Source organism: Capsicum annuum, chromosome 3, assembly GCF_002878395.1.
Source record: "Capsicum annuum cultivar UCD-10X-F1 chromosome 3, UCD10Xv1.1, whole genome shotgun sequence".
In the NCBI taxonomy this organism is placed as follows: Eukaryota; Viridiplantae; Streptophyta; class Magnoliopsida; order Solanales; family Solanaceae; genus Capsicum; species Capsicum annuum.
In genome coordinates, this window is record NC_061113.1 from 180,299,709 (window position 1) to 180,314,535 (window position 14,827).

At 38.2% G+C, this 14,827-nt stretch overlaps 2 protein-coding genes across 5 annotated transcripts; one reads left to right on the forward strand and one right to left on the reverse strand.

Moving 5' to 3' along the window:
• The first annotated feature begins 206 nt into the window (after nucleotides 1-206).
• Nucleotides 207-4,066, forward strand: LOC107863680 (grpE protein homolog 2, mitochondrial). The gene is made up of 5 exons (XM_016709724.2): nucleotides 207-803; nucleotides 1,993-2,457; nucleotides 2,564-2,731; nucleotides 3,353-3,481; nucleotides 3,648-4,066. Exons 1-5 carry the CDS (start codon nucleotides 645-647, stop codon nucleotides 3,729-3,731), a joined length of 1,005 nt encoding a protein of 334 aa, XP_016565210.1. The 5' UTR covers nucleotides 207-644; the 3' UTR covers nucleotides 3,732-4,066.
• A 143-nt stretch (nucleotides 4,067-4,209) lies between these two features.
• On the reverse strand, nucleotides 4,210-11,020 carry LOC107863681. 4 transcript variants are annotated; one of them, XR_007053126.1, is made up of 3 exons: nucleotides 10,421-11,020; nucleotides 5,418-5,564; nucleotides 4,210-4,463 (listed from the first exon to the last, which is right to left on the reverse strand). XR_007053126.1 is itself a non-coding variant. In XM_047408480.1 (2 exons), the coding sequence occupies exons 1-2, from the start codon at nucleotides 5,568-5,570 to the stop codon at nucleotides 4,389-4,391; spliced, it is 228 nt and encodes a 75-aa protein (XP_047264436.1). In that variant the 5' UTR covers nucleotides 5,571-6,999; the 3' UTR covers nucleotides 4,210-4,388. The 4 variants fall into 4 exon arrangements, 1 of the variants encoding a protein (XP_047264436.1); XR_007053125.1 differs by having other exon boundaries at nucleotides 9,900-11,020; XR_007053124.1 differs by having other exon boundaries at nucleotides 9,792-11,019.
• Nucleotides 11,021-14,827: the final 3,807 nt, after the last annotated feature.

The window sequence follows — 14,827 nt, forward strand, 5'->3', positions numbered from 1 at the left end:
AATTTACGTAATGTGAACTTGAGAAATACATAAAAAAAAAAATTAAAAATTAATCTAATAAGAATTATTTATCGCATCTTCAAATGTTTAATTGAAATAATCATAACTTAAATGAAATTTACTGACAAATTTTAAAAATTAATTATGTATTAAACCTAAAATAAATTTATAAGGCAGGAGCATGATCACTCATTATTTGCTACTAAATAAGATTTAGATGTAATTTTCAAATTACTGAAATAATAAATAATACCCTCTTAACATTGTGGATCGTTTGAACATAAACAAAAAGCGAGAGGCTTATGGGGGATTTCAACGCCGTCATGAAATTAGATTTCCAAGTGCCGCTACCATATTTTTCTTTGTATTTCTGGACGCTTCCATAATTAACTCACGAAACAACTGCATCCAACTGATTAGAATATGCTCTGCCGAATTGACAAATATAGCTCGGACATCTCTTGCTCACACAATTTTCCTTTCCTCGCAACAATACAATAGCTCGAAACAATTGTTTTTTTCTCTACAAGCCACGAACATCACCTCTCTTTTTTGTCCTACCGCCATTACATAATTTGCTCCTCTTCTCAACATTTCCTACTTCTCCTTTTTCGCAAAATCTGATCCAAAACTGAATTTTGGAGATGTTGGTTAGTAGAATTTCATCACGATTCCCAAGAAGAGGCATCCTAACTAAATGCCGAAGCTCGCTGCTTCACTATTCCCGACAACAGCAGCAACAACAACAACACGTTCCAATTATTGCATCTCAGTTCCATTCCCTTCGTGAATTCAAAGAAAAGGTTTGACTTTATGATTAATACTTCTGAAGTTATTCGCTTTTCGTGGATTTTTAATTTTTCTTAAGTGTAGGATTTTGATAGGGTTTAAGGGGTACTTGTAATTTAGCTGTATCACAGGGTTTATTTGTATCGTAATTGAGGATATGATATTCGTGTTACTTTTGTTTGATAGTAGTACTCCATCCATTTCAATTTGTTTGGCTGTTTTGAATCATCACGAAGTTTAAAAATAAGAGAAGTTGTGAATTATGTGGTCTTAAATTAAATATATGTCAAGTGTGGAAAGTTAAATTAAAAGGTATTTTTTTTTAAATGGACTAGGTGAAACAAGTTGAAAAGGAGGGAGTAATTGTTTTATTTGCAAGTTCACGATTCCATTTTCTGTTCCCGTCTCATAAATTCTCACCTAAATTTTTTACCGAAGCATTTAGATAAACTTTTAGCAGCCCCGCTCTCCCATTTTGTTTTTTAGTCTCTTCCAAAAAGAAACATTAACTTTCAAATTTCCCCTACTGCACACAAATATCTTAGGTTTGTTTTAGACCCTAAGTTTTAAAAAAAGTTTTCATTCTTTTCTTAAATATCGTGCCACGTCCATTGTGCCACATAAAATGGGACGGAGGGAGCAGTTCTCAATTAAGTTCAGACACAATTGGCATGGTTATTGTGAACCTACATTTGTATCCTTCATTGGCTTCAAAGATGTAGATACTGCTAATTGCTGGCTAATTACTTCTCTGCTTTAAGCTGTACAATGATTTCTTTCTTTCTTCACTAACTGTTTGTATCATGTTGTTCGAGTATGTGAGATGAGTCTGGTTCGATATTTATGTTGGCAATTTTTGGAGCTTGTTCCTGGGACGTTTGGTATCGAGTGAGTTATGTTGACGACCAATCGCAGGATGTTAATCAGTTGGATTGGATTGGTCCATGTTTTTAAGGGACATCCAGACCAACATAATTTTAAAAACAGTTGCCTAGCTAACTTGTTCTTTTTACTGAAATCAAATCCTGTACAGTGCCTAGATAACTTTATAGATCTTTTAACTTGCTCAAGTTGTAAATTTAACGTACCACTAAGTTGATGCCTTGAGAAATTATGTATGAGTTACTCTGTATGTGTCAAAAGAAGAAATGTTCAATTTCCATATGCACCTAAACATTGCTGGTTCTGCGAATGGTGAATCAGATTACCCTACTCCATGAATCTCCCCTGCAACAATTTGGAATTTCATCCTCTGCATCTCCCCAACATAATGAAAAAGAGACATCTGAGTCCCAAAGTAAACCAGGAAGCACAAAAGAGAATGGAAATTGTGAAGCTTCAGTATCTGTTGATTCCCAGGTTCAAGATGAGAATGATGAATCAGGTTCTGATTTGGCATCCAATCATAACAAAAATGAAAATGTCAAACGAAGGAGAAGTCGTACTAAACAAACTGTATTTGCTGATTCTGACTCTGATTTAGATGCTGATGACCTTTCTAGGGATGACTTGATGAAACTAGTGGCTGAGAAGGAAGAACTCCTAAAGACTAAAGATGACGAGTTTCAGAAAATGAAAGATAAAGTACTCAGATCTTATGCAGAGATGGAGAATGTCATGAACAGAGCCAAACGAGAAGCAGAAAATTCCAAAAAGTTCGCTATTCAAGTTAGTTTTTCTAGCCACATGCTTTGTCAGGGAGTCCTGCATTTACTTGTTGATATGTTATGTTATCTTGTGATTTTCTTCATCTTTTGCATAAACGTTGTTGCAGAATTTTGTTAAAGCGCTTCTAGGTGTTGCTGATAATATGGGTCGGACTTCTTCTGTCGTAAAAGAGAGCTTCTCCAAAATTGATGAATCTAAGGATACTGTTGGAGCTGTGCCACTTCTGAAGACACTTCTCGAAGGTGTTGAAATGACTGATAAACAGCTTGCTGAGGTACACTTGTCACCTAAATATAGTCCATGGTTTATGTCCCTCTTTGACTGCTTGGTAGACTGAATTCATTTATGAAGCACTTAAACCTTCTTTTTACAAATACTACCGTATAAGCAACTTTAGGTCTTTTAGGGTGAATTCTGGATAACACTAATTATACATTTCAACAAGCTAGTTCCAAAAATTACCTTCAAGGCCGTGTAAAATCCTATAGATTTTGGCAAAAGAACCTATTGGTAAATGCCCCTACCAACTTCTGAAATGAAGCAACAGCGAAGAGGGTTTGTTATATATAATATATATATATATATAATATATGTATGTATATACACACGCACACATGGAGCTGGAAGAGAAGGTTCGGACATTTTTTTTTATATTGGAAAATCTCTGTAGAATGTAGGATGTTTACTGCATATTCAATTGGAATGTAAGGTTCAATAATTTCAGGAGTACTTCTGTTTCGCACTGAATAAAGTCGGGGTTAAATTGGAAATCATTCCTATTTCTTTCTGGTCTATGTTATTGTTGCTTCTTCAAAATCTTGAAAGACCTTTGCGGGAGGTCTCCGTTATATGTTTCTCAGTTGCTGTTTTTGGCTTACTGCTCGTTACTTTTCAGGTATTCAAAAAATTTGGTGTTGGAAAATATGATCCTACAAATGAAGAATTTGATCCAAACAAGCATAATGCAGTGTTTCAGGTGCCAGATCCTAAAAAGGCTCCTGGCATGGTTGCTGTATGCCTCAAGGTATCTGTCGGGAATTTCTTCTCTGGTATTCTTGTATTTTATTTGCTATTTCAATCTTTATGCACTTGGTCCTTATGGAATACTGCAAATCCAGAATGTACTTCAGACGTCACTTTTCATCGAAGTTGAATGACTTTAACAGACATGATTACCCTTCTTGTTGCAGTCAGGGTACACGTTGCATGACCGAATCATTCGGCCAGCCGAAGTTGGTGTGACGGTTGCTATGGAGAATACACAAGACAGATAAAAAACCTGAAGTTTAAACAGATAGGTCATGAATCGAGATTTTGTCTATTAATTAAGTGAAACCTGAAGAGAAGTATTTGCACACGTTCGGAAAGAAATTTAGTTCAAGATCCTCCAATGCAGCTGTCCGTCAGAGTTGTAGCTTTTTCTAGTATTTAAGTATTTTTTATTTATACATTGTTAAATATTACATTAATAATGATATCCTTATTGCGGGTGGGAAGATCGTCTTTGCCATCCTTTTGTCCCCTTATCCAAAGTAGGATGGTGTTATGCTATGCTGTAGGAACTCCACATGAATTGTTATCTTACCTTTCGTCCTGGTTTGGCTCTGTACTTTTCATCTTCCATTTGTTTGATATATTATGCGAAATTGAATTTAGCATTATCCCAACGTGCACTGGTGTACCAAATATCGTTTAACTCAACTCATAGGTCACCGTAGGACGCTGGACTGCTAATTGATGCAAACTGGCAAGTCGTCGGAAGAATCCAGAGGATTATATTTACGATCATTTATACTTAAAGACTGCCACTAGAATCTAAGTTACGCACAGAAACTAAAGGGTTATAGTTACAATCATTTGGACCTAAATAACACTAGAATCAACGTTGGTCCTCAAAAGAAACAGCCACTCTCTTCCATACCTCCTGCCACTCAATCACAGCCTTTCAAGTACAAATCATAATTTACATCGCTTTCAGCATGAGTGGGCTGATTTGTCCTCAATTCCTGCAGTACACGGGAAAAAAAACTTCATTTAGCTCACGCCAGTATCAATTTCAAGTAGGCAGAACTGAAATTGCTTTTATTTGAAGGATGTGGTCTCTTCATTGAACAAGATTAGAAATGACCAAATTCAACTTGGAAGTGCAAGTAACACATAAAGAAGGTAACATGAGAGTATGTCATCTAACATGATTCAGCCATCCTTGCATAGATCCTTCAGTACGTCCATGTGATGTATGATAATGGAAGTGATAAAAGTTGACTGCTAGAACTAAAAACTACATGGAAGGAGGTTATTTCAGCAAAACTAAAATCCCTCAGTGTCTCACCAGAATAACACTTTTTTTCCATACTCAAATAGGAACTTAAAATCGTCTGGAATAATTAAGCTAGAACAAAACAAAATGTCAACAAATGAATCATATAGGCGACGGTCGATATTGGACTAATTAGCTGCGTATGAATAAGTGGGAGATTTAGACGACAACTACTGTCTTGAGGCAAATTATATACTACTGGAACTAAATGAACCTGATTAGCGCGAACGGATATGGAGAATTCATATAATAAATCCTAGTTAATTTAGGATTTGGATATCAATTAAGTTGATTGCTGAGGACTTGAGGAGTCCTAGTTTTGACACACAATACGAGCTGGAAAAACCATGAGTTGGGAAGACGGTTGGAATTTCACATCTCAAGTAGGGTATTTCTTGTTCAAGTGAATCAAAACTTATTAAAGACAGCCCAACATTCCACCACATTAATGCCCCCATTTGGGTTATAAGCCCACATTACTGAGCTCGGTAAAACTTATAAAAATGTTTGATACTGGATAAGGAGATAATTGAGCAAAGGAGAGCAAACAGAAACTTATAGAGAAGAAACTACAAAATAAAAATAATGACAACAGAAATGCAACTGTTTTCTAGAAGGTAAACAAAGCTCAAAATATTACCTCGAAATCTTCATCAAAGATATCACTGATGCTTTGTCTTGTCAAGATATTATCATTTGATGTTGAACTTGTGATAGCATGATTCAGCTTCCTTGATTTAGCTTCGTCGTCAGGAGTTTCCTTTTTCTTTTCTTTCAAGTCAACAATCTGCATACTCGAGAGGTCATAGGAGGAAAAACCTTGTTTTTTTGAAATGGTAACAGATTTTATACATTGCACAAAAATATGCAGTAACCATTCTTAAAAGAGATTAAAAAACTGTCAAACAAGCTAAAACTGTACTTATGAAGATTCCAAAATCGCCAAATAGATAGTGTCTAAAGAATATTTCCAAAATCGCCAAATAGAGTGTCTATACAGTATTCTTTTTACAAAAAAAAATTAAAAGGGCAACCCGGCGCACTAAAGCTCCCGCTATGCGAAGGGTCCGGGGAAGGGCCGAGTCTATTGTATGCAGCCTTACTGTCACACCCCTAAACCGCAGAGGCGCGACTGTCACCCGGTGCCATACTTGACTAAATGAATCAATGGAAACCAAACAACATCAGTGGACTGTCGAGGCCAAATTGAATTTGAAAACAATACAACCGAAATAAATGCAAATATAACAAAAGTATAATATAAGGACAATTGGACTGACTGACCACTGGACCCACAGCAACAATTATCTACAAGCTTATAAGATGAGAAATCACTGATCATTAGTCGGGACAGGCCCCATAGTATTCATTAATTATACAAGCTAAAACAAACTCTAGACTCGGCATCTCCGGAAAGAACGAAGCATACCAACCATCCGCTGAACTCAATCATACGCGGCAAGGACCTTTTTCCTCATAACCTGCAGGCATGAATGCAGTGCCCCCAGGCAATGGGGAGACATCAGTACGAAAGAATGTACTGAGTATATAAGGCATAAAGTGACCATATTATGTAAAATAAGAGCTCAAATGATATCAAGTATCAATGAATTTATTAGATAAGGATAGACCACCTTTTCTTATAATTGAGGAATCATGTACATTACAGTTTTTACTTTACGTTTCTTTATTTTATAAGCTATGTAGCATATGATACAATGAACAACTGATCAGTGGTAGAAGAAGAGGATGACCCTCATAAATACATCAACTGAGATCGGCTCATGCTAGGTATCATAACCCCTGAGCTGTCACCCATAAATAGATCAACTGGGATCGACCCATGCTAGGTATCAAAACCCCTGAGCTGCCACCCATAAATAGATCAATTAGGATCGACCCATGCTAGGTATCAAAACCCCTGAGCTGCCACCCTAAGTTGCTTGGACTCGGGTGCGGGTATCCGAGACGGGTGCGAATCCGAGAGCCGGATTCGTCGAAATATAAATTTTAAGATTCGGGGGTGCGAATCCGAGTGTGGATACGGGTGTAGGGATTCGGCTAAAAAAATTAAACATTATAAATATAGAGTTATAAAGATATTCTAAAAAGTTCTAGTTAATTTGCTATTTTTAATTATTTTTGTCTTCTGATTTTACTTTTCAATTAGGAATAGTATTTGTATTAAAAACTTTTTCCAAAATTATAACTCACGTTTATTTACTAAAAATAAAAAATAAATATAATTAAGAAGTTAAATTTAATATTGTCAAAGTAAAATACACTCACTGATAGACAGTGCTGGCAATAGATTATTATTAATTAATTATTAATAGTAAAGGAACTAATTATTAATTAAAAATAGTAAAAAGAAAAGACAAGTTTCAAAACACACTTTGACTTGGAAAAAAATAACCCGTCACTGTGTAAACACGACTGCGCCGATGATAGAATACGACGATGATTTCCGGTACCCTGAGGTGATACGACGTCTGCGCCGATGATTTCCGGCGACGTCGATGATGATTGTCGGCGACGTTGATGATGATTTCCAGCAACGTCGATGATGATTTCCGGCAACGGCACATCGACAACGCCATCTCTATTCCGGTGATCGTTGGTCGGGACTTTTTCAGGTAAGTTGCCGATTAATTATTCAATGTTTCCAATTAATTTCTTCTTTATTTCGGTCAACGTCTCCGAAATTGGTTGACCGAATCGGAGACGACGGAAGCACCCGTGCCCGCCTCAGTCTCGTGTCGAGACGGGTTCAGCGGCAAAACAGCCGAGTCCGAGCAACATAGCTGCCACCCATAAATAGATCAATTGGGATCGGCCCATGTTAGGTATCATAATCCCTGAGCTGCCACTCATGTAACTAGATTTGCATTACTTTGATGGTCAGAATTCTTTTGAGCTTTTGGAACTATAGACGTGATGTAGACACGTGAATAAAATACTCGAGGCAGCAACAAAGGTATAAGAAGTAAAAAAAGACTTCAATGTGATACTTAGGAACTTGTAGGACTCAATGAACTTTACTGGACACGATGAATATACACAAATGGGCCATGAAGACGCGTGAGAAGTAAGGATTTTCGGGCATGTATAAATGATCCATTAAGGTGTATAAAAAGGGAGCAAGTAGTTAGTTCTATTAGGCACATAGTTCGTTTAAAACACATTCAGACATTTCAAATGCAAGCATATGTGTGTTTTGAATGGAGACAAGTAACTCCTCAAATGAAGAGGTTCGAACTATATAATAAACATTTACAATGTGATAACAAATAAAAAGGTACATGAGCATGGGAACTATTGAGGCACGTGGGTAGATACCAATTAGGAACAAATGCACATTTCAAGTAAGGACATAAAATTGTATGATTAAACCAACAAGGACTCTACTATGTCACATTATCCTAACATGATAGAAGTGACACCGAATCAAAGCAACATATGATCTTGTGAATCAAATGACGTATACGATCAAGTAAACAATTGGAGCGTGTAATACAATGAATATTTCACTTACACCAGCAAGTAATTAAAGTAAAAGTTCAAATTTCTATGCAAACCAAGTCTTTTACACATAAGCAACCCAACCATAGCTTGAAGAGTTCAAATTGTAACCCAAATAATTAATTCAGATTTCCCAGATTATAAACAAGTATATACAACCTTGACACACAATTAAATACCTTCTTAATTCCCAGTAATCCCAACACATTGATATGAATCAAGATTAGAATCTAAAGTAACCCTAGTTTGTGCAGATTATTCTAATCCTCAAACAAGTAAACCTGGACAGCCCCACTATCTAGTGTTGCAACTTAATTTTGAATAGGTAAACGATAGATCCAAGCTTTATATCCTTCATGAAAATTGTAGGTATATATCCTGGGGCTGCAAGGAATCTAGAATCACCAAAATATACATTTTGTGCAAACCATAATCATCAAAATACTATCAGCATCACATAGGGGGTTTCTAAATTGGAAAACTGGACAGGACTTGTCTTCTTTTGCGTCCCCTATTTTTAGGTCTATAACAGCAAAGCCAGTTTTTATCCATAAAAATAGAAGTTGTAGAGCTATGCGTTAGCTTTTTAACACACATTTTTGAACCTAAAATATAGCTCTATAGAAAGAGATACGTTATATTTACTAAACCCTGTGTAACTGCAAAACATGTCTAAGTTGCTTACATAGGCCGCCCTTTCTATGCTTTAATCTACAAAGAAATAAGTGGTAAGACTAGTATTAATATCCAATCAACAAAAGATCTACTTGGGCCCCCCATAAGCTCAGCAGATACCAACCCCAAACACATGATAAAATGCTATGCAATGCAAATAATGAGAACTGAACAACTATAGCCTCATCAATCTTATCTGCCTCTTATTCAGCTCACACAACCGTCACAACTATCACATGACAACCTACTACTGATAACTCGCAGCCAATTCTATCTGTGTCTGATTCTTAAATCACCCTAATAACAGTAACTTACTAAGCCCCCATAGGCCCGACACACCACTAACAACAACAAACAACAGTCATGTTCCCGATCCTTAGCCTCAAGAGCATATAGTGCATATAGTGTAGACAGCACCACCGTCATAGCCCCTAGGGCATGAAATGCAATGCACATACGCAATAGTCCATAATAGAAATAAATAATCACTATATGGGTCGACAAAACCATCGTGATATTTATAAGCACATAAATCTCTCTATGGACAGACAAGACCACCATGATATCTAAAACAAGTAAAGCATGGGTATGGAAACATAAGTACCATGAACAATATACGTATGAAAATATTTTTGATATAGTATATACTTATATTAATACACCCTCGTATAGCACTTTAATCTTTTTAGACAAATTAAATCCTATAAGTGCATTCTCTGCATTCTCTAGTCTATTATTTAAACCAAGTTGCAGAGAGATGTGACAGGTTCAAAACATATGCGCAATTATCAAGGAAATGATTCAGTAAAGACTACACCTTCCGGACATCCTCAATCAATAATTTTCTTTCCACTCTTCCTTTTTCCTTGGCCTATCTACTATGTAGGACAACAGAATATATCACCGATCAGGGGGGAAGTCTTACAATATCACAGAGTCGAGTTCTAAAGCAGAAATATGGTATGACTGGGTGGAAAATACTAAAAATCTCATGAGAAGAATGGCGCTGAACAAGGGAGCATTGATGTGGGTTTGCAAGAGATTCTCCAAAGCATCAAGGATCAAAGGAAGGACATTTAAGTCATGGAGAGTCGGAGATTTCTCTACAAGCATTTTCCTGTCCTTAAAATACAATCAATATGGGAGGTTTTTATCATCAGTTTCAGTTAAAGGCAGCGACAGAACAGTTATTATCATTCCAGAGAACACATTTAATGAAGGTTGGGAGAGACTAGCAAAGAAAATAGACACATTCATTAATAGGAATACAACCACCTCTATGGAAATTAAATGCAAAAGGAGGCAGATCTAGCTGCAAACACAGGAAAAGGGAATTATCTACAAATATTGCACAAAAATAAGTGGACACAAAGAGAGACAGAGGCCGCTGAAGAAACAGGAAACAATGGAGTTCTGAAAGCAAAAACTCATTTGGAGGAGAAACACCTCTTGGGGAGATGTCTGGTTGGGAACTTTTTTGGCAAAGAAGATGCTCCCACCAGAAAGTTGGGCTCACCAGACCTGGAAAGGAACGCAAGGAATCCAAGTGTAAGACATGAACGGATCTCTATTCTTGTTTGAATTCCAGTCAAGGAAAGCAGTTGAACAAGTCCTGATGGGAGAATGGTGGAGACAAGGAAGCAAACTAAATTTGCAGTGGTGGACACCAAAAGAAGGAGCTTTTCCAAAGTCCCATAATTTTCAATGGTTATGGATTCGAATTCTAGGGTTACCACTCCATCTTTGGTCTCAATTTGTATTGAAGAAGATAGGAGAGAGGTGTGAGGGTTGAATTGAGACTAAAGAAGAGACGAAATTGAGGAATCATCTCCAATGGGCCAAAATCCGAGTAAGAGGACCGGCGAACAAAATTCCAGCATCTATTGAGGTTGTCGATGAGAAAACTATATTTTCTTTACCCATCTAGGTGGAAACTCCGGTGAAATATCAGCGGAGGTTAGAGATGGAGGAGAGTACAAGGGAGGGAGGAAAGAGAAAGGGGTGGTCTTCGAGAAGCAGACTTGTCAAAGGTTTTGAGCTTCAGAGATAGGAAAGGAACTGAAGTGCAACTAGAGAATTTATGCAGAGAAGTCGGGGGTCAAAAGGGTGAAAGTAGTCACATGGGGAGCACATGTTCAGGGACCCCACATTTGCAGAGATTCATATTCCACTTATTTCAAAAGATGGGCCTTTTATTTTGGGCCAACAACTGGCCCAAATACTTTAACCTTTTTTAAATGAACAAAACTCTTGGGATGAGGCCGAAGAGCAATTATTCTCCTTAACATCTGTACTCTAATGGAGGAAGCTGAGAGAATGAATACAGAGCCACATCTAATTATTGAGGAAGATGATAATTCGATGCATGCAGAGGTCGCGACCCTTATCCCAGTTATGGAAGAAAAAATTGAATTGGGGGAGCAGCAAGTTTCAAAACAAATTACTCTTCTGGGAGACCCAACTCCTATTCAGTCCGTTGCACAAATTACTCTTCTGGGAGACCCAACTCCTATTCAGTCCGTTGCTTCAGATTGTTCCGAAGAAGCTGAAAGAAAGCCAATGCATGGGTGCGGGACAATATTTTAAGTCTCAGCAAAGAGTTTGGAGCAACATTTGTGGGGTGCACAAAGAAGGCTCAAACCCTACTGCTAAAAATTGACCAGAAAAGAGAAAGAGAGGTGAACTTAACAGAAGTTACTGTTGAAAAATCTGATAAACAAATTGTCCCCGAAGAAATTAGAAACCTGATCTTTGATGTCAATTTTAAAGAAAAGGAACCAAGGAGTGAATCAAGAAGTAGAGGGAGGAATTCATCCGTTCAGTCACCATGAAGATGAAAATTCTCTTTCATGGAATGTAAGGAGGCTTAACAGGGAGAATAAAAGAGATCTAGTGAGAAGTAGAATACAACAAGAGGGGGTTGACATCATTGTGTTAATAGAGATGAAGTTGAGAGGGTCGCAGGAGACTATGTACGACAATGGGGGTGTGGTGGTGGTGGTGGGGAGGGAATAGGTGGTGTATGGCTTGAGTCCATTGGAAGGAAAGGAGGCATAATGGTGATGTGGGATAAGAGATTTTGGAATGGAGAGGTCGTGGAATATGGAAACCAATGTATCACCTGCAAATTGACTAGCATAAATCAAGATTTTACTTGGTTTCTTACCACAGCTTATGCATCCTGTGATAGGAAAGAAAGAAGGGGGCTATGGGAAGAATTGGGTGTCATGAGAAGTTTCTATGAAAGAGCATGGGTTGTCTGTAGGGACTTCAATACCACTAGATTCCCTACAGAGAAGACAAATTGCAGCAGAATATTAGGAGCTGTGACAGTCAGATTTTTCCAAATGCATAAATGAGTTGAAAGTTATAGACCCCCATTTATTTTGGGGGTCCTACACATGGAGAGAAGGAGTAAATCAGAGGAATGCTTCAAGATTAGGTAGGTTCCTTTATTCTTTTCCTTGGGATGAATTGTTCACTCAAGTTAGACAAAGCATATTACTAAACTTGGGGTCTGATCACAGCCCTGTAGTGCTGACTTGTAGGGATGTTGCATTCAAAAAATCATATTTCGGACACGTGAAGAGGAGGGGCATGGATGCCCCGGTCCGTAGGTGTGAGAGGCTAGCGTTGGATGGTTTTAGGCGGGGTAGGGGTAGGCCGAAGAAGTACTGGGGTGAGGTGATTAGGCGGGACATGGAACAGTTACAGCTCACCGAGGACATGACCCTAGATAGGAAGGTCTGGAGGGCGCGAATTTCGGCAGAGGATTAGGGCCAGTTTGGGTCGCTAGTGTAGGGAATTACTTGGTGGGGGTTTTATTCCTGTTATGATTCCGTGTTCCGTGTTCCATGTTTTATTACGAATCTGTGTGCTTTCCTCTGCTTTCCTCTGTTTTATATTACTTATGGGTGCCGTATTTATGTTATGTAATCTGCTTCTGTGCTTTACTATGTGTTTGTGTGGTATCTCGTGCCTTGAGCCGGGGGTCTATCGGAAACAGCCTTTCTACTTCATCAGAGGTAGAGGTATGGACTGCGTACATCTTACCCCCCAGACCCCACTAGGTGGGAAAACACTGGGTTTGTTGTTGGTGGTGGTGGTGGTGGTGGCTGAATGTTGAATGGTTCAGAGGCAAAGTTCAGGAGTGGTGAGATTCTTCTAATGTGGTTGGCAAACCTGACTTCAAGCTTGATACTAAGCTCAATCTTCTGAAAAATCTCAAAGAATGAAGCAAAAATAATAAAGGTAACTGGAGAGTCAGAAAAAGTCAAATTATGGAGCAGATCGACAGTTTAGAGGCTATTCAGGAGCTCAGACCGTTAACTGATGATGAACAACTGTTGAGAGCAAATCTAGTAATGGAACATGAAGAGGTTGCAAAGAATGAGGAGATTCACTAGAGACAAAGGTCTAGGATCCAGTGGATTAAGAGTAAGGATAAGAACACCAAGTTCTTTCATAGAATGGATACGGCTCATAAAAGGATCAATATCATTGACACCCTGAAGACCAATGATGCAGTGATCTCTGATCCTGTGGCAATCAAAAGTTCAATTGTGGAGTTCTATCAAAACTTGTATAGAGAAACTGAAATATGGAGAAGCTCAATCTATTTCAAGAGAGGAACAAGACTGGATATCAAGGGGTTTTGAAGAGGAGGAAATAAGGGAAGGAATCAGGCTATGTGCAGTTGACAAGGCAACCGGTACGGATAGTTATACTATGGCATTTTTTCAAGCTTTTTGGGAACTGATAAAAGAGGATTTGATGCAAACATTCCAGCTCTTTCACTCCCAGCAGGTATTTGGCAAGAGTTTCAATGCTACCTTTGTAGCATTAATTCCTAAGAAAGCAGGGGCTGATGAACTGAGGGATTTCAGACATATAAGTTTAATTACTGGAGTATACAAAATAATTGCAAAAGTTTTGGCAAAGAGATTAAAGAAGGTAATCAATAAATTAGTGAACAAGCATGAAATGGCTTTCATCAAAAGGTGGCAGATCATGGATGCTGCTCTAATAGCAAGCGAATGTGTTAATACCAGAATGAGAGGAACAACACCTGGGGTAATGTGCAAATTAGACATTGAGAAGGCTTATGACCACCTAAACTGGGACTTTCTAATCAACACCCTCAGGTAGATGAGATTTGGATGGAAATGGCTCAAATGGATATCTTTTTGCATCAAAACCACTAGGTTCTCCATTCTTGTAAATGGAGAGCCAGATGTTTTTTTTCCGACGGAAAGAGAGCTAAGGCAACGGGATCCTTTGTCCCTTTCCTATTCATAATAGCCATGGAAGGTTTGAACAGCTTAATGAGAGTTGCTTCCCTAAATAACTGGATAAAGAGGTTTGGCATAATCATGTATGTGACTCATCTACTGTATGTTGATGATACAATAGTCTTTTGTGAAGCAGAACAGGATCAGATTTGTTATTAAAGAAGTGGAAAAAGTAGGTGCATTAATGGTTTGTTTAGTGCTCACATTATTAAACTTATGTATTTCTGAATTAGTTTAATGAAATTTTCAGGACGGCAAAGATGCCCGAGGCGTGGAGGTGGAGTACCATGATCCCTCTCTATAAGAATAAGGGGGACATTCAGAGTTGCAATAACTATAGGGGGATTAAGTTATTGAGTCACTCTATGAAGATCTGGGAGAGAGTGGTCGAGGTGAGGCTGAGACGGATAGTGTCCATCTCGGAAAACCAGTTCGGATTTATGCCCGGCCGCTCGACGACGGAGGCAATCCACCTAGTACGGAGGTTGGTGGAGCAGTATAGGGAAAGGAAGAAGGATCTGCACATGGTGTTTATCGACCTGGAAAAGGCTTACGACAAAGT

Excerpts from the sequence above, each read along its gene's own strand:
- LOC107863680 (XM_016709724.2), top strand. The coding sequence starts at position 645 with ATGTTGGTTAGTAGAATTTCATCACGATTCCCAAGAAGAGGCATCCTA. Across the intron at positions 2,458-2,563 it reads CCAAAAAGTTCGCTATTCAA|AATTTTGTTAAAGCGCTTCT; the intron begins GTTAGTTTTTCT and ends ACGTTGTTGCAG. Across the intron at positions 2,732-3,352 it reads CTGATAAACAGCTTGCTGAG|GTATTCAAAAAATTTGGTGT; the intron begins GTACACTTGTCA and ends GTTACTTTTCAG.
- LOC107863681 (XM_047408480.1), bottom strand. The coding sequence starts at position 5,570 with ATGCAGATTGTTGACTTGAAAGAAAAGAAAAAGGAAACTCCTGACGAC. Across the intron at positions 4,464-5,417 it reads TCTTTGATGAAGATTTCGAG|GAATTGAGGACAAATCAGCC; the intron begins GTAATATTTTGA and ends CGTGTACTGCAG.